The 20,190-nt window shown below is 47.5% G+C and overlaps 1 protein-coding gene across 1 annotated transcript in view; it reads left to right on the top strand.

The window, feature by feature from the left end:
* LOC126576415 (protein O-mannosyl-transferase TMTC1-like) overlaps positions 1-13,561 on the top strand; it is a 68,159-nt gene extending 54,598 nt beyond the window's left edge. The window contains exons 7-12 of the mRNA XM_050237678.1: positions 379-543; positions 641-898; positions 6,618-6,823; positions 7,142-7,277; positions 10,745-11,054; positions 11,437-13,561. Coding sequence (XP_050093635.1) covers positions 379-543; positions 641-898; positions 6,618-6,823; positions 7,142-7,277; positions 10,745-11,054; positions 11,437-11,850 — 1,489 coding nt within the window. The 3' untranslated portion in view covers positions 11,851-13,561. The remainder of the gene's footprint in view (positions 1-378; positions 544-640; positions 899-6,617; positions 6,824-7,141; positions 7,278-10,744; positions 11,055-11,436) is intronic.
* The last annotated feature ends 6,629 nt before the right edge of the window (positions 13,562-20,190 follow it).

Here is a 20,190-nt window from a genome sequence, read left to right as displayed (position 1 = left end):
CAAAAGGTCTTTAGAGTTTAAAAGAGAGGGAGGGAGAATGTAAAAGAAAAATGATAGAAAGGACTGAAGTGAATCCATAAGTGTCAATCATCTTAAGGGCTAATCCTTTACAGATTATCGTGTTAAATTCCTAATCGTGTTAATCCTTAAATCCATGCAAATACTCCTCAATATCAATATGCAAATACTCCTCAATATGACATCTAGTAGACATTTTTTAATCATATGATTTCGTCACAAGAAATCTTCAGAAATAAACCTTTTTTAGGGCCCCTCTAATAGGCAGCATAGAAATAAAATTGTTATGTAGCGCGCTGCAGCCGGTTCCATAAATTTCTCCATGTTTCTAAACCATAATGGCCATTTCCTCCATTCCAGTATGGGTTGCCTGATCCTCGTCGTTTACGGCGCACAGCGACTGTGGGAACGGTTTGCTATTCTACGCAAACCGATGCTACTGGCGGCCACCGTACTGATCGTGGCCGGCTGTCTGAAAACCTTTGCCCGAAACCAAGACTGGAGTTCACGGGAGGCGCTGCTTCGGTATGTATCGGGCCAATGGAAATCAATTAAAATGCTAACCTTGCTCTCTCTCACACTCTTTCTCTCTCTCTTTCTTCCCTTGCCACGCTGGCAACAGTTCGGGACTGCAGACGCTACCGCACAACGCCAAAATGCACTACAATTTCGGCAATTTCCTGCGGGACTCGGCCCAACCGGAACCGGCCATCGCTCACTACCGGGAGGCGCTGCGCCTCTGGCCATCGTACGCCAGCGCACACAACAACCTCGGCACACTGATGGCCCGCTTCGAGGCGGCCGAGTATCACTTTCGGGAAGCGATCAAATATTCATCCGAACACATTAACGCCCACTACAATCTAGGCCAATTATACCGGTAAGTTCGCAGGGCCGGGGGTTGGGATGCAGAGGAAACAAGGGACCAAGGGCGGGGTGTACATGGTCATGTCGTCGAGCTTCGAGGATGCTCCTGCGCGCAGCCTCCGTGCCATCGGGTGTTCCGGCTCGGTTGCAGTTTGCTCTGTGGCTCGGTGACAACCAATTTGCTTCCCATTGTGCTACCATATCCCACCCCCTCCTAGGGGGCTGTTTCGATGTTTCGGTGTTTTCTTTTTCCCATTTTTTTTCTTCTTTTTCGTACAAATATTTGACCGTTTTTCCAGTGGCTACGCTCGCTCTCACACAGCCGTAATTGAATCAGGGAATTTGGGATTACGAAGCATTAAAAGGTTCTCTCACTTGGTGGTAGTTCATCTAGGGCTCGAGCTGGTCGAATGGATGGGTGTATAACAGTTTGTGCTGAGCTGTTTTAAGGGGTGGCACACGGCGGATGCGTTACACCAGTTTGGCAAACAAAGTTGTCGCTCGTTACGTACGCCATCTGTTTGATATACGCAAAGTAAACTAGCAAAGCATGGTTGTGGTGTCATTGGAATTGATTTCATTGTTTGTAGGTCATTTGCTATTTTGGGGGCAACCTTGAAGGCCTTATTGAAACATTAAACCATTACTCATCATATTGTAGTTCTCGGTGCCTTCACTTCATGTGATAGTTTCTAGAATTCAATCTACATAATTTTTAATGTTTTGTCGTTTTAAAACCAGCATGAAAGCGATGGAGTGCAATACCAAAATATAACAAATCAAACGTAAAACACAATACTCATGAGAATGTTGTTTCACTCAAAGCTACGATCTTATGCGCTTATGAAATAAACTAGGTGAGATTGTTCAAGTACGGATTATCTGATTTTTAGAATTACTTAACGGTACTTTTTATTACCATTTTGATTTTCATCGACCCAAACCATGAAAGTTGTTCTGTTCACACGAGGGCATAGCATATAGAATGCAAAACGATGAATGCAAACAGAGAATTTAAAAACCCTTTCTCTTTTTTTCTTGATAAAAATCATGCTTTTTTCTAGATCTGTATTACCATTCGACATGGAGAAGAGATACTTAAATCTCGCACTCCACTAGGATGGAGCTTGTTTTCCACGGATGCTTTCAATATTGAACATGAGATGTAGGTACGCTCCACGGTGGATCTGCCACATCACGTTCCATGCGTTTTAGAAATGTTGCCACAGTTATTCACCGAACAAAACAGATTCAACCGATGATATCCACGCTACCAGCTGCTTTCACCTCACTTCAGCCAAGCCATCGCACCATTTGCGTGACGATTCACGCTTGGAAGTGACTCTGCGATTCAATTACTCTACCGGCACTCGTTACTTCGACATTTGTGCGCGAATTAAAAGCGTGGAAAACGCTTAGCTAAAAAACCAGCTTTCCGAGACCGTGGCAGCTGTAATTGGAGAAAATTAAAAGCACCATCGTGCTTCAGTCATGGAGAGTAAGGATGGGGGTGTGCATGACGTTCTGGTGAAACGTTCGGCGACCAACAAACCCTCGGCACACCGGTGTACTGGCCCGGCCGTTGCCGTTATCTGGTCGCTATCTAAGCTGGCGCACCGTACTCGTAGCTCGTCATCGTTCTACGTTTCTTTAATTATACTTTAATCCTATCGTTTGCTTAAGTCGCTCACTGTTCGCCACCACCCCGGGACTGTCTATCCGGACAACATCTCGGCGCATCCCTTCCCCTTGGGAGCACCATGCCCCCAACCGTAGCTGCCCTCTATGTAGCAGCATAATACGCGGGAAGGAAACAGAGAAAGAATCCTTCGGTTGCGTACTCGCTGCCGTCTGGTGTTCGCCTTGTTGCTTATCCTCATCGTCGCCGGTCTGGTCTGGCGGTTGCTCCTTTGGGAGTAAATCCGTTTGCCGTGGTCCAGGCGCTGTAGCAACCGAGCTAGCTCCTGGCACCAAGGAAGCTGGGGCAACAGCAGCAGCAGCAGCAGGTGTTCCGCTACTTAAACGATTAGTACCGGCTTAGAAATTATAATTGCCAGCTCGGTGCGTCGGCATTAATTCCCCGCTTGCTCCAGCCCTAAAACTAAAGCTTTCCCCAGAGTGCTACGCTGCCCTCGGTAACCCCACGGGCTTTCACCCTGTTCTCTGCAGAGCGAAGCGCTTGCTTGGATCTTTGTTCACTTTTTGCGTGGAGTTTGTGGCGCTCTTGCCATGAACGTCCTGTTTGGAGATAACATTGTTCCGTTCGAAACAGCTGCAGCGTTGGACTAAAAAATGTTCTATGAACCATTCTATCAGTTCTAGAGCCTGAAAGATGTACAGATTACGGTGATGGCTAGCTGGCAACGTGGAGGAAGCGTTAAAATTGCGTACACTTTGCAGTCCAAACACACAAAAACACAAATCCAATCACCGATAAATGTGAGGTCCCGAATTCATTCGAAATATCCGAAGAAATTCCAACACTCGCGTTCGAGGAAGAGAAGTGCATCGATGAAGCTTTGCAGTCCACGGACCCACCGGGTTGCCACCGATTCCCGGAAGAGAACTGCCAGGAAAATGAGGTCCAGTCGAGGCGCGCACTCACGATGGCTAGACTGTGGAAGTAATTGAAATACCTTGGAAAGCCGGCCCGGAATGTGAAAACATTGTAATTCCAATGGGCAGGCATGGCTTGCGCCATTTCGCTGCCCTCGAAGATTACGGGAGGGGGACCCGGACTCGGCCCTCGGCCTCGCTCTCGTTAGTGGAAGTTAATGTCCGGGAATGGCGTTTCCGAGAACGGGGATAAAGTTTTCCCTTCCCGGACTTCATTTGCATTTGTCGTGCCTCGCTCGACACTCGCTGCCCGGATGGCCTTCTCTGGAAATAGTTCAACAGCTTGACACTTTATTACGATGAGGTTTCATTTTTTTTTTTGCAGAGACACAATGTAACGCAATGGAATTGATGGTATTGAATGCTTCTCATCGCATTTCACTCGTTGCGTTGCGGGTGAAGTTGGTTTATGGGGTGGGAAAAAGTAATCCATTAGTTTCGAGTGAACATTAAAGCGATATTTTAAGATCTATGGATAGTGTTTGATTTTGAGTGAAATATGTTCCGGTATTAATGACGCATAAAAGCCACAGTTTCGATTGGCGAAATATTACAGCATTCGATGGTGACCGGCTTCGCAGCTAATTGGTGACTGTGGATATCTGAAATTAGTGTTTGGCTTCAGGGAAAACACTCACGATAACCTGTAGTCATTTGATTGCCTTTGTTTTTATATAATTTTTCCACAGATTTTAGGGTTCGAAGGCGGAGATACGTTGCGTAGAACAATAAATTAATTTTTTTTTAATATCTAACTTTTTACAAATTATTGACAAGCTATTTTAGCAGTTGGCGCATCGTTTTTGCCGTGCAATCTCTCCTTTATATCGGTACTCTACGAGAAATCGATTACTATCTATCTTCGGCAGTTATCTGTCCAGAATGAAATACATTGCTGTCTCCACAACCATACATCATTGAGATCTCTTTGGGATGCACTACAAGGCAATAAAGAGTGCTTTAATCCAGCACAACCTTCACTCACTTACACAGTTTGTTTTTGGTAATGGTAATTACAAGCTCAGCAAGCAGCTGGCACTGTTCCATCGCTATGTTACACCATCAGCGCTCCAATAAATCAGCTGCCGGTGCATATTGCTCACTGAGCAAGAAACTGTTTTCATTAAGCACTCCACCTCCCCATCGCCCGCCAAAAACATTAGAAAGCGAGTGAAGCTGAATGCGCAACGAAACTACATCTCGCCATCGCAAACAAACTCTTCTCTTTACCAAAAACCACACTACTTGGCCTGGTTTCACTTTGTCATTGCCCGTGGCCATCGGTTGGACCGGCTGGAGACACAAAAAAAAGAGAGAGAGAAACGAAAAACATCACGAACAGCACCAGCAACGGAAGCTGAAACCCGAACCGCTGAGTAGGAAGCTGACAAAATGTTGTAACCATTTGCCATTCCACCATCCACCGGGTGCCACACTTTACCACCGGCACTGGCACTTTGTTTGTGGCATCCATTCGCGTACCATCATCGGTGCATCGGTAGATCCGGCAAGTTGGCCATCTTCCAACTGGCCGGCTCCGGCTACTTTGTCGATTCAAGTTGCTCCACCCGTCAAGTGGGCAGCATAAATTTAACGCCAGCGACAACGACGATGGCGATGGTGCGCGCACGATTATGCTGACGCGGAACCGAAAACCACCACCACCGCGTCACGCCGATCATGGTGTCCACGTCGTTGAGTCGTCCTTCAGTTCACCGTGTGCGGTCCAACGGCACTTAACCGATGATCCTTCTGTTTGTAAACTTCACCGACTGTCAACCACCGATGGTCGTCTCATCGCTATCACTCCAGCGCACCCACACCAGTACACACCAGCACATCAAAGTGCCCGTTCCGCGATGTCTCATCAAAATTAACGACCCACCGGGGACGGAGGGGAGGTGAAGGCTGAGCCATAAAACAAGAAACAGCTTACATCATCCCCATCATCTTGACGATAATGATCGTCGCCATTATTGGCTGCCCAGACCGCCGGGCCAGGGGGAAAAGTGCGGAGAAAAGTACGCTCGATCGGTTTACTACGGAGCTCGATTCCGGTGACGCACTCGGTGCGCGTTCCCAAAGATTTGCTGCCTTCCGTTCCGTTTATTCGGAAGCCGTTCCGTTTTTTTCTTCTGTTTTTATGCTGCTATCCCCGCCCCGGCGTGCGATGAGCAGCTGAGGAGCTGTGATTAGAGGTAGAAACGACGATGGAAAGAGAGAAGGAAAGAGCGCAAGGACGCTGTTTACAAGAGAGAGAGGCACTTACCGTCGGAAGACGATTTCGTTAGCTGCCACAGCAAACCATTGGAAAAGGATTATCAAATATTCATAGCGGTGCCGTACCGGAAGATGGACCCTGGTCATCGCAAAAAATGACCAACCCAAGGGTAGACACGTGCCTGCACCGGAAGCACGGCGGTCTAATGCTCTCTGTAGAGTTCATGGGCTTACGAGTTCATCCTAAGTACATCTTAAAAAAGGCCAGTCTGCTCTTGCAAGCAAACCTATCTAATAGAGCTGCTCTTGAACTCATCTAAAGGTCCTCGGCCACGGTAGTAAATTGGTTTTGTAACTCGCCCCAAACACTCATTACTGGGAGTTAGAGGAAAACAAAGCGCCAATTTCGGTTCGCGAATACAAAAAACACGTTTTTGCACGACAGAAATGAGGGATAGATATATTAACAACACTTAAACTCAATTTTAAACAGAACACTTCCTTTCTCTTCAAATTGTTTTTGTAGCAACAGGTTTACAAAGTGAAACATTTGGTCTTTTAATATTATTATGTGGCCTTTTGACAGTACTTTACAGCGAATATCAAACCGAACTGTACAGAAGCAATTTCGATCTTAAAGTGGCCACGGTAGTAACATTTTTTGGTTCTATTTTTATTAGTCACTATCGTGATCATGCCCCTTAAACGATGTGAGCTATGCTGGCGAGCATAAGAACACGAATAAACAAAATGAAGAATTGCGATTCCGGCACACTCACGCGCACTTCACGCCGAAGGACGCAATACGCGCTAACATTTGTTTCTCTTTCTTCTTCTTCTTTTTCTTCTCTTTTTTTGCTTCTCTTCTTGGACGGTCGGTCGGGTCGGGGACACAGGAAATCGAATCGTACGAGTGACGCAATCCGGATGCTGGAACGGTGCATCCAGCTCGAACCACTGTTCGTCGGTGCGTATCTGGAGCTGGTGAAGCTGTACGGGGGCCAACGGTGGCAGGCCGGTCAGCTGTTGGCCCGGATCGTCCACCTTAGCCCGTACAATGCGGACCTCCGGCGACAGTACGGCGACTGGCTGATGGAGCAAAGTACGTGGCGTCAATTATTTATCCACCCTCACCCCCCCCCCTCCCCCCCACTTCCTCATCCCTCAAACTGGTGATCAATGGCCATTACACACGAACAAGCACAGACTGGCTACACACTGGCGAGATCTTTGTCGCACAAAAGGCCTCGCCTGGGTTTCCGCTTTGTTATCCTTCCACCACTTTTTTTTTTTGGTTGTTCGCTGTTGTTGTTATTTCCTTTCCTCGCTTTCCCGCTCCTCGTTCCATCACGTTCGTTTCGTCGTCGTCGTTAACGCTTATCTGTGTTTCATCGCTCTTTCCGGACACGGACACACACAGGCATGCTGCTCGAGGCGATCAAACAGTACCAGGAAGGGATCCGAATAATGGAAACTCATCAATTATCCGTGATTGGAGCCTGCCGGTGCCTGCGCCGGATGGGCCAGCAGGCGCGTCTACACCAAATGGTTCTGAGGTAAGCGGCCAAGGCCCACTTCCCCGTTGTCTGCGTGTGTCTGCGTATGGTGAGTGAGTGAGTGCGACCCTTCAACATGCTTAGGCCATCGCTACTCGTCGGTGATACAATTTCATTTCGATTTTCCTCCCATCCCGGCCATTCCATCCGGCATTAATCAATCCGTCTGGTCGCCAGACAATTGCTACCTCGGGTTTCAAAGGAAAACTGGGACAGTGGGGATGTTTGGGGTGCTGGCCGGATTTGATGGTCTCATTTGGCCCAAGGGGTTAAGTGGAGTATGATAATTTCGATTGTTTAACAAATTTTACAACCACAGACCACCGGCTGGTACTGGTGCTGATGGTGATACTACACGAGCACCGATGACATCTGTATTTGTCGATCATCACCATGATGGGTGTTCGCTATTAGAAGCGGTTCGGTGCCGATTTATCGAAACATTTCAATCGAATCGAATCGATCCGATTCCGCATCCATCGGCCGATCAACATTACTCGCTGTTTTGTGAGGGATGCCCGCACTCCGAACGTTCCCCTGTTACGACGTGGTTTGTTTGATTTATGCGAGTTGGAAACAAGCGCGCCCGAAGTGGACCTTTTAGCGATTTCCCTGGAATGCGCACCGCGCGCGTGATGATGGTGAAAAGTTTCGGCGTCAATCAGCTTGCAAACATTCGCTGGTGGGGGGAAAAACGTCGGAATGCTGAATGGGCTAGGCTGGGCTGGATGTAAAATTGATTTGGAAATAAATCAGGCGTAAAGCCGGTTGGCAGACTGGCTTTTCATTTGAATTCTGCCAAAACATCTGCCTTCGCTAATTTGATCGATCCATTCAATTGCACGATACTGGGGTAATTGCGTTCGGGATAATGAGCCACAATTTGCTGGGTGGTTGCTGGAATGTGCGAGCGTTTGATTTCGAACAAATTTTCGTTACCGTGGAATTGTCTATGAGGTTGTAATTCTCCCTCCATAGGGCAATCTTGCAACGAATGACATGCAAATAATTAATCAGTTCTATTTGTTGATCGAAACAATGTGCTTAGACAGTTTAGGCCTAAACGTTCCATCATGTGGTAGACAGATATCGCATTCCAAAACATAATTCTGTCGAGTCCCTAAGACCATGGGATTGCATGAGAAAATTTCTAAACAGAAATCCAATTTATGCACTGCTATTCATGCATGCATTTCCCTGTGATTGAATCAATTAAGTTCGTATGTTCCAACAAGCATTGGCCGCTAAGAGTAAGCTATTGAACCACATTTAATACGACGTCAATTGCATCAGCTTCCACTTTTGACTAATAAGTGTCTTATTAATGGACTTATTAAATTATAATGCGCATGGAAGAGCAACTGATTTAATTTAATATGGCGGTTCACTGTAGTATCTTTCCTATTTTAGTAACATTACGTTTAGATCTGAGGGCTTTGTGTCATGTTGCGATATTGCAAAAGCGGAAACTTTCATTTTATCAGACGCATTGTGCGTCTTACGATGAAAAATCCTAATCTGACATCTCCAACAATCAATCGCGCTCCTTTTTACAATCATAACACCATTACTGACTTCACTGTTTTGTGGTTTCATTGTAATCAAGCGTTTAAAGTGAATCCTCAGCGCCTTACTGAAGATTCACTTTAAAACCCATAAAGACATCTCCACAAAGGATTGAAATCACGTTCTGATCGGTGAACCGTATTGCCAATCGCTAAAAAGCCACAGAACTACTCTCTCGCCTAGCGTTCGCTTCCGAGAAATGAAACGAGAAAATAGATTGCATTACCGATTTGCAGGAACATCACTATCCAGGCAATTGTTTAATGCAATCTCGAGCGAATCAAATCATAACCGGGGAATCCGTCTGATTCTCATCCTGCTTCATCCCTGTCCCTTTTGTGGCACTGCTGCCCTTTGCCTCTTCGAAGTTGAAGTCGAAGTCATCCACATTATGCCAATCCATCTCGCCAGCACGATTGCATTTGTAAATTATCCTCCCGCCGGCAAGCGTCCCGGAGTGCCAATGTCTGCAATCAATGTAACATTGTCACGAGCTCGCTCTCCCTCGGCTGATCCAACCCTCGGCGCCTCCACGCTTTGGTATGCCAGCTGCCATGCTGTCTGTCTAGTAATGACACTCTGGTATTAAATTGAAACTGTGGCGACCAGAGGACCTCTCCACCTACGTATACCTGGTCGCTTGAGAGTGAGAGAGAGAGAGAGAGAGAGAGAGAGAGAGAGAGAAAAGGAGAGAGCGACGTGGTTCATAAAGCAATAATCCATCCCCTTCTGTTCAGGGAAAAGGTGAGCACCTCGACCTGTTCACTGCGCTGGCCCAGTTGACGATTGCAACTAGTAACTGGTGATTGGGTGGTGGAAGCCAAGGGTGGAACATCCATACGCCTGCTACGCAACAGTGCAAGGCACTTGGATGCAAAACGGGGACACAGGACGAGAGGAATAATTTATAATTCATTTCCATCGCTGATGGTGAGACGACATTCTTGATCCTTGGCAACGGTAACGATAGAGAGAGAGAGAGAGAGAGAGAGAGAGAGAGAGAAAAAGAGAGAGCGACGTGGTTCATAAAGCAATAATCCATCTCCTTCTGTTCAGGGAAAAGGTGAGCACCTCGACCTGTTCACCGCGGTGGCCCAGTTGATGATTGCAACTAGTAACTGGTGATTGGGTGGTGGAGGCCAAGGGTGGAACATCCATACGCCTGCTACCCAACAGTGCAAGGCGCATGAATGCAAAACTGGGGTACAGGACGAGAGGAATAATTTATAATTTATTTCCATCGCTGATGGTGAGACGACATTCTTGATCCTTGGCAACGGTAACGATAGAGAGAGAGAGAGAGAGAGAGAGAGAGAGAGAGACAGAGAGAGAAAGAGAAAGAAAGTGGCCTTCACCTTCAGGCGCTGAGCTCGTGACCTCCTTTTCTGTCAGATTCGCACTTTGTCGATCATGGTTGCGTTGCGTCTGTGAACCGATTTCTCATCCATCCATCTAGCCCAGGCAGCAAACCGGCTCCTGGGAAGTGGTTTTGTAGCCAGCACTACTACCGGTTCACCGTCTAGCCAGCCAGCAAAGCCACCACAGAGGATCACAGCCCAACGTGATTTGCAACGCCAAACGCTGGTGGGGAAACTGAAGAAAACGAAAGGAACGGGTGCAAGAGGAAAGGAGCCACCGTGAAAGGAGGCTGTGAATTTACGAGCCCGAAGTCGGCCTTTGGTCGGGCGTGTGGTCGAGACAATCCGGCTTCATTCCACGGATCGTTCCCGTCTACCATCTACACAAACGCTCGATCCTTCTTTGTACTGTATTCTATTGTATGTGTACGAATGTATGTATGTGTGCGTGTTGGTGTGTGTGTGTGTGTGTCTGTATGTGACTCTGTCTCGCCTTTTCAACCGTTCGTTCGTTCACGTCTATAAATCTCCCCATTTTCCCAGATGGCAATTTATAGTTCGCTTATCGAACGGCGGCATACCGATACAGAACGATATCTATCTGCGTGATTGGAGCATCAAGCACGAGCTCCGTAACCGGGCGATGATATACGACAGTGGCGGTAGTGCGACGCCGACGGCGAGCACCACCGACAACATTCCCAGCTCATCATCGAGCCCCGGAACGACGGTGGAAGGACGGAGCCGCACCAAGGACCAGCAGCGACCAGGGGCGCATCGAGCAGCAGGATCAGCACCAGCACCAGGACCGCCATGTCGCAGCACCGAGCCTGCCGGTAGCATAAAAGATTGCGTAAGTGATTTCGCGCCACATCCTTCTCATTCGCCCGGGCGCTTTCAGCAACGAGGCAAGCGGCACAAGTGACTCTTGTGATGGATTTGCCACTGATTGGCCGTGATTTTTATGTGCCGCACCCGGTGAGCCGCCCCCCCCGCGCGTCGCGCTTTTATTGTTCTGCCACGGTGCGATTGTGCGATGGAGGCGCCCGGAACCTCTTGAATGCGTGATGGAGGCGCCAGTATTTTGTTTTTTTTTTTACGAGTACCTGAGAACGACGACGACGACAACGACGATTGATTCCGTTTTCTGTGCTTCATCGATAATCATCATCTTTTGCCATCTTCTGCTTTCCTCACTTTCTCTTCATTTTGTTTTCCCCCTTTTCTCCAAACAGAGCGTACCACGTGGTCGTCACTACGAGGGAGGTACCGCGTCTGTCGCCTCTGGTGAGACGGAACCACCGGCCGAGATCAGTATACGCATCTTGCGCACGCCACACTGCAATCGATCCGAGCATCTGCCAAGCTCGCTGAAAGGCTGCAAACTGGCGGCACCTGCCGCCGCAGCTTGCTGCAGCTCGTCACCGTCACCGTCACCGTCAGCAGCCACTTCCTCCTCCTCCTCCTCTTCCTCCTCCTCCTCCTCCTCCTCCTCCTCCTCTTCGTCTTCATCCGGTGGGAAAGCGAAAAAATGGTCCAAATCACGGCACAAACCGCACAAACAGCGCCCTCGGACGAGTGCACCGGCACTGGAGTCGAACGGAGCGCTAGCACCGCTGCTCGTCTCCAATTTGCTCGACAAACTATAACTGCGCCAAATGCTCCAGCGCTCCAGCGCTCAAGCGCGCAGGGCTGCTAGCCTGGCAGCATCATGGGACTGAAACAAAAAAAAAACCACATTCACTAAAAAGCAATGGAACCAGTAATTTAAACAAATAACTGAACGGGCAAGCGGCCCATTGTGGGATAGGGCTGGCCAGCAGCATAAAACTATAAACCGCATTAGAATGCTTCAAAACAAATAACCAAAAATCGGATGAAATCGGAAATGTATATAAATTTGTGTATTGTGTGTGCGCGCCTGTGCACGTAAGAGTGTATGTACGCAACGCAAGGAAGTAAAGAGTGAGAAGCCTAGTGATCCGATAGATTGTAAATCGTTCTTCACCCCCAATCCACCCAGGCGTGGTGTGGATGGTGGTGGTGCCGCGCAATCGATGCAATGTTCGCTGTAACATACTAACCTATAAGACTGTAGTGATGACGATGACGATGCCGATACTGACGATGAATTACGGCGGGATACAACAACCATTAATTAAGCACGAGGCGGAAGCACGGGCAATCGAGTGAGGGGAAAATGCTTAAAACTTGCTCAAAAAGAATCGAAAAAAAACACAATGGGGCGTGCAACATCATTTCGTTTGGTCCACAGAAAAAAAAACAGGGACAGCACAACACGGGACAACCGACTTGTCACAGGAAGGTTGTGCGAAAGAATGTAGGATCGTGGTTCCATATGAGTGAAACAGGAATTCCACCGGGAGTCTTGGTCATCTCATGGGTTCCAGCATTCCTTTTCGGTAGTTTGCTAGGCAGAGAAAAGGCCACGGAAGGCCGGGAGGAATTGACTACACATTCGGAGCACCGCTCGCTCGGTCAGCTCGATTCCCCCCAGGAATAAAACGAACCAAACGGACTGTAAATAATGGGCCCGAGCGCGTGTGCGGTTTGCTCGAACATTGTTTAACGAAGTGTGCAACAATGGCCCATGGGAGTCGGAATGAGGCGCTCGCTGAATATTCTGAGTCCTCACCCGCACTCCTCGTCAAAAAAAAAAGCTGCCAAACCACAGGTCGCGCGCAGGTCAACATTGGAGGAATGTTTGAAAGAAAACGCTCAAACAGTGCTTGCGAGTTATTCACGCCACCCACAAACACACCCTTACCACCCTTCACACCCGCTCTAGCCCTATCGGTGGCTAGGTTTTTGGCTAGGAACGAAAAAACGAATTTAGAAAACAATCGCAACGGAAACGGTGGCCGCTGTGAAACAATAGCGAAAGGAATCCCCAAAAAAAGGGGATGAAGGTGGTTTGATGGTAGCAAACAGTCAGTTTGAAGGCACGGATCCGAAAGCGCACAAATCAATTACCAAAAGATCGAAGAACGCTCATTGCGAAGCACCCAAAAGAAAAGGGAACACGGAGGTTGTAGATTCTGTAATGAGCGCAGCGCTCGCAACAATAGCAGTGAGGTGCACAGTAAAAAAACGATCCTGTTCGAGGTACCGTTAAGGGTTTGATAAGGGTTTTGTCGGTCCAAACGAGCTCGCAGCCGAAATTCAAAAGCCTCGAAACCCTTGTGGAAGGATAACGTAAAATCAAAGGACAGCGAGCAAGGTTTGGTTGCACAGCAAAGAAACAAAGAGAAGCTGCTTCGGCAGGAAAGAGCAAGCATTCAAACCAAGCAAATACCCCTGTAAACCAGCTAGTGTGCGCGTGCGATCAAGCGATCAATAATGAGGCAAAACATTTTTGAATAAAATTTCTGAAAAACAAAGAACTGCCTCTCTCTCGATCTCGTCAACTGTCCCCGCCATGCGCTGCGATGCGCTTGTTGATTGATAATGTCACATACACCATTGACAGCTGCACCAAGCCATTCATCATCACTCTTTTCGGTTGAGCCTTATATTCCTTCATTCCACTTCATGTGCTTTGTTTTCCCTCTCTCTGCATGAGTTCATTTCGATGTTTTCCAGCATTACTGATGTGAAACGTAAGTAAAAGGTCCCCATCATCCCCTCACCGACACGAAAAATGGCCACTCGTTGATTAACTTCCGGTCCAGCTCGTTTTCGCTCGGACGGAATTTAATTTGTGCTGGCGAGTTGGCTCCACCAAATGATAACCAATGATGTCCACTACCACCACCCCTCCCCCCCCTCCCAAAACCCCAAAAACTGTCCATCATATTCCGCGTCGGTGAGTATATCGTAAGCGAAGGCAAAACAACAAAAAAATGGAAAAACGAGAAAAGTATTTGTCGAGGACCTTTGGCGGGCATCGGAGTGCAATTGTCATGCAGCGTACAGCAATCCCATTACGAGGTTAATAATTCAACGATGCGAGTCACACGCTGCCTCCTCCTTCTCCTCCTTCCCCTATCCAATCGTGACACTGTCGCGATAATGGGCACCGTCCGTGGGGTTCAATTGTCAATCGTCCCACGGGCCACCGAAGAGCAGGCAATCCATTTTTTTCCGCCCCGCCCCCGGGATATCATTAAAAATGATGATGAATGGGATTTCACGATGTGCTCGTGGCACTCAGGTGCGACCAGGTCCAAACTACGAATGGGGGAGGAAGAAAATGAAGAAGAGACAGAGAAAATGTGTGGGAAAATGATGGCAAATTATCCACTTTTCCTGGAAACGCGCGGTGCACACACAGAGTGCAATTGTCGATGGTCGACGGTGCGTTTGCTTCTTTGTAGTATTTTACAATGTCAGAGAGAAAGAGACCCCCTCCATTGCACTTTCACCAACGCGAGATCGATTTCTCGATTGTGCTTTCAATAGTTAATGCTACCTTTGCGTTTTTTTTTCATGCGAGTTACATTGAGTCGCTGCCGATAATGTCGATCATGACTACCACGAGTGACATTCGGAATTGCACGAAGCAACGGGACGAAGTAATTTTAAGCCACGATAACGTCGATCGAGTCCTGCTGCTTCCCTGCAGCGGCATCAACATTTTTTGGATAAACTTTTATGTTTCATTGAGTTTTGAGAGAGTACGGGAAGGAAAACCCCGTAAACCCCACATAACTCAATCATTGCTCAACCGGTTGCAACGCTGGCATAACACGGCCGACAGTGTCCGACAGCCCAAAGTCCCGGTCCCGTGGCCCGTGACGTGCCTGACACAAAACGGTTTGCCCGAATGGATGAGAACGAAAGGATATGAAGGATAATAATGAGCTTGCGGTACGTGACTTTCACTCGAATGGCGATAAATTAGGGCACCGGTTTTCAGCGGAGGGTGGTTCTTACGAGGGGGGGGGGGGGGAGGAGGATGAAAAGTTTAAATAAACCAACTGGACCAACTGTTGGCTCTGTGAAAATGTTGATAAGAAAGTGAATCACCAACTAGTAGCAGCAGCAGCAGCAGCAGCGCACCAACTATGCACAGACCGGAAGCGGGAGAGTCGGAACCATCGGACAGGGAGGGTGGGGTGCTCTGACCATCCTCTTCGCCAGTCAGCTCCCAGGCCATCCCGTGGCCTCCACGTCACAATGATGTGTGTTCGACACCAAAAACAAACCCCCACACCACCGGGAACAGTTATGAAACAATCTAAAAACAACTGTCGCAACAGTCTGGGACACTGTTTTTTGGGTTCGTCTCCTTGGGAAGAGGTTTCCTTCCTTCGGACGACACTGACAACGGCATCCACACCATCCGGTTGGTGTACCGGAGGTTTGTTCAAACTAAAGTTAAAAAAAAAACAAAAGAGACAAAGACAGAAACCGACAAAGAACCGAAACAAACGAAACAGACCAGCACGTAAGGTCCGGGGGAAAAGAGGGGAATTGGTTGGTTCTACGCGTGACGGGACGGGATCTACAATATGGCAACCAAGATCCTGAATTGCCAGATCCGGTGTTCCGGCGAGAGATGAAAGCGATAGAGCACAGCTCTGGTCCGTCCGTCCTTGTTCGTACACCGCTCGCTTATGTTGCGCAGCAACGGCATGGTGTGCTCGATGGCTCGACTCGGACACTAGGCTGCTCCGAGCCGGTCGCAAAGCGTTGCGAATTTTAATAATTTTTAATTCGTTCGAAGCATCACGCTCGACGATGATGGGGACATTTTGCTTCCTGCGCTTTCAAAAAACTACACAAGAAAGGAATGTTATCGTTGGTTCGTTTGCTTTGGGACTGATCGTGATGATACTGGTGCTCTGTTCCGGTTCTGGAAATGTTGGCACGATACCGGTCATTCAATATTACATTCCAAGTGTGGCCGAGGAGATGAGCCAGGGATGCGAGGACTGTGGCCGAAATTTAATGAAGAGTGGCATGGTATGGCATAGTTTTTGGGGTGAAATACCTTCTATTGCCTTCTGAGTCTGAACTGTTTCCAGTTGGAGGTTTTTTGGTAGTCAAATTCCTCTTTCGATTAAGCAAAGGTTGAAAGTGGCACAGCCACTCCGTCTGCAAAAACGGATAAAGGATGAAGCTTCATCAAGGCTGCATAAGGCCGAATCGTTCACTTTTTGCTATTTCAATTGATGCTTCTATGGTGTTTTCAATGCTGGGTGGCATAAATCCAACCTGCAACAACTGAACTTGTAACTGATGCTTTTGTGAAATATTGCTCGATGGAAATGGACGAAACCATCGGACCATCCGAGCAACAGGGAATCGCTTGAAACAACTTGTTCACGAACACACTTTACTCTTCGTGATGGGATAGCAGGTAGCATTGTTTAATTAAGGCACGTTTCAAATGTACCAACATGAAATCGAATCGTTATTGGCTGAAAAACTGACCTCAAACTAGCGAAGTGCTCTATTCAGTGCCGCGTGGCCTTCTAGTGTGCTAGCAAAGGCTATACAAAACATTCCTGCTCTCAAAGTTTGTTTTTTTTTTCAAAGTTTTCTTCTCTTGTATACACATGTTTCGCAAAGCGGTAACGGTAGCGTATTTCTACCTTGGAGAAGGTATTCTTTTTAATAATTGGCCTTCATGCTTACTAATCCTGGTTTCGTGGGTTTTGGTTCCCATTCCTCGAAGTACGCATTGGTGGTTGCAGGCCATGAAAGATATGAAATCAACATTATTTTAGCGTTGCAGCATTAGCAAAGAATTGAGTTTTCCATCCAGTGCTAGAATACTAAACATATTAACAAACCTGCAAATTTTACATCTTGTACTCATCATGCACTTCCTCTCGCATATCCTTTTTGCTGGTCTGATCAAAATCCGAACGAGAAATTTTCTGAACTTGACCCAAAATTAAGTTCCCTAATTTAATGACCTCAGCTTAACATATTAACAATCGGTTTGTTAGTTCCTAACGTATGCAAAAAATATATAAAATCAATTCCAGTTACGCTTCATTTCCACCACTAGCACAGCACAACATGCCAGAGTGCGGCACGTACTGGTCGAGAATAAAGAGTCTCTCGAAATGTTCCGAAATATCTGATTCGTTTCAACGCCCCCCACGCGATGCACGATTGAAACTAGAATCATTTGGAATGTAAGCAAGAACAAAAAAATGCGATAAAATGGTGGCAATCCTTTTATTCTGCTGACTCCATTCATTCACCCTAGACGCGAGATCAATGTGTTATTGTTTCACGATTTTGCATTCCCGGTTGCAGCCTCGCTCATCGTTGCCATTAACCCCCGCGCGCGCGATGGCTCACCATTGACCGCACCACCATTCACGGCGACGTAAGTCAAACACAAAATGGAACCCCGCTCCCCTCCCCCAATTCCCCCGGAAGTAACTGTCGTCAAGCGCGTGCAAACAAAACGAGAGGTAAAAAAGAAGGGAAAAAACGGAGTCTGATCGGAAATACGGCGCAGCAGTTCCCTACCAGCTAATACGTGCCCCGGTCATGTGCCATGGATGTGCGCTGGAGGCAGTCAGCGGTCCATGCACACCACCAAAAAGCGCCGGACCGACTCTCAATGGCGATCCGGGACATAAATCTTCTCCCAAAACACATCGAACAGCGCGCCCGTGCAGGCGAGCACAGGTCGCACGTGGTCACTATAGAGGGATGCTGCTGTGGGTGCTACGAAAAGGTCAAAGAAATCCCGGTTGCCCAGTGTTGGCCGAAATCAGTGCCGTCGAAGAACCAAGGTCCGATGGTACCATCCCCCGAGGAGAGAGAGAGAGAGAGAGAGAGAGCCAGAAACCAGACCATCGGAACGAAACGATTGTGGAGGGAGCGAGTACGTGGAGGTCCGGTCTCGTCAGTGGATGGTTTCAAATGGCCGAGAGTGCAGAATGCAACCGGCGATGGCAGTAGATCTTCGCCTCGTTCCCGGCGTCCCAGCCAACGTCCTGAACCTGGAGCTCCGTCGTCGTTAACGAGCGATCGAGCGTAGGTCGAACGGGGATTGGAGGGCGCGGAAGTGTCTAGCCATTGCCATAAACTTCGCACACCTCTACCACCACCTTCCAAGCTCCCTTGATCGTTCAGGGTTAGGTCAAGTAAATACTGGACATCTTTTGGTCGTCGCCATCACCACCACCACCGTGCGCTATGATACTCCGGATGCTGGTGGGTTGGCATATGGTATAAGGTGAGCAAAGGGACCAGACTCAGCACGGCACGGTAGAAAGACAATGGAAAGGGGCATGCTGTGGATGGTGGAACACAAGAAAAGGTACAAATATGCTTTCGCCATTTTATCACGTCGCGGCGCAGTTGTCTGGCTTCCGGTTTCCGGCTCATCGCCGTGCTGATGCTGGCTTCGCGGGCGTTCACTGTAACTGCAGCCGGTAGTCTGTCTGCATTGGCTACTAGCACATCAGCGCCGCCTTGTTAGAAGCAGTAGCTCACGGTGAAACTCTTCTGATAGACGCGATTACCCTGCAGCTCTGTAGAAGGATGGTGCGGTTGCCAGTTTGATAAGCGATTATGGCTGCCTATATTAAACAATTTTTTATGTAATATACCATCAAAAAATAATGCAATTTTATAGACTTTTATTTTAGAAACAAAAAAAATTGAATAACTTGCCTGAGCTAATCCAAGGACTCGGATAGCTTTATAATTCGAATAAAAGGATGAAGTCTTCAAAGGTATTCCAATAGACGAGTCCCAACATGTTATGCCTGCATTTAGACGCTTCAGATAGATTGCTACAGATAGAATTGAATTGAACAAATGGAACAATTTATTGGAGAGTTGTTTATTATTTTTTAATGGATTTATTGGATGTTCATAAATTCAACAAACTGTATCCGTCGCTTCAATCCAATCCATTCACACTTGCGCAATGTTTGTGGTTCGTGCAGTGTTAGTTAAAAAGAGCATAAACATTGCTTTTTCATTTGTTAGAAGCAAACCATTGCACGCTTACATTTTTGGTCAAAATTTGCTGAATATTATTGGTTGATTTAACCGAAAATGACTCCTTACTTTGTTGACTTTGTTGTTGATTTGGTTTGTATAACTTTTTGGAAGAATTTGAAAGTATATTGCAATGTATAAACCAAGAATATTGCGTAAATGTAGCCTGCTGCAGAAAATAATCAGTATTAATGACACAATCATTGTTGCATGTATGAATTGATTGATCATTTTAAGCATGCGTGGTAGTGCTTTCACGACAGGATAACGTGCCTAAACATTTACCCGAATTAAACATTCTTGTTCCAAATAACAGCCGTAACATACTAATGCTGTGGTCCTTTAATTTATCACCTTAAATGATTTCGAAAATCACTGTAGCCACTGCTTGACACTAACCTTCTGTCTAACTGCAACTTCCGAGGAATTGCCCGTCAGTGCTTGTGTCGTGCAAAACTCCCAACCATAAATCTCCCCAGCGCAGTTGCGGTCGATGGCATCGGTAGCACCAAATGACCACCAGGTAGGTAGGTCGGCCTCCAAATGCACCGGCCTACGTAGCACAGTCAGCACAGCATTCACGGAGCCCAAGGAACCAACTTTCGGGACTGGCCGTAAAATTGCAATGGTCGACCGAGCGGAATCTTCATCTTTTGGGAGCAAAATCGCTTTGGAAATTTCGTCGTCACAAAAGGGACCACCGGCGGACCTGCTGGACCTAGTGGCAGGCGAGCAAATGCCAGGACTTCTTCATCCGTGAAACCAAAGGCCATCTAAGGGGCGAGAGAGAGAGAGAGAAATGTGTTGCACGGAACGTCGGTAAAATATGGCAACCGATCCAAAGGCACTTCGGACGCATCCATGGGCCGAGTTCCATGTTTGCTAAGCCGAAACGTGGAAATGAGATCTGGAGGCTGCGTGGAGGGGCTGGTTACCGCTGTGAAAATGATTCATTTGTTGGTATGCAGTGATTAGTGCTGATTGAAAGTAAAAAGTCCCCTCGTTGCAGCTGCACAAAATGAACTGTCGAGCCACGAACAAAACGT

The sequence above is a fragment of the Anopheles aquasalis genome, chromosome 3 (assembly GCF_943734665.1).
Source record: "Anopheles aquasalis chromosome 3, idAnoAquaMG_Q_19, whole genome shotgun sequence".
Classification (NCBI taxonomy): Eukaryota; Metazoa; Arthropoda; class Insecta; order Diptera; family Culicidae; genus Anopheles; species Anopheles aquasalis.
The sequence above is the reverse complement of the archived record's forward strand: the minus strand, read 5'-3'. Positions and strand labels throughout refer to the sequence as shown.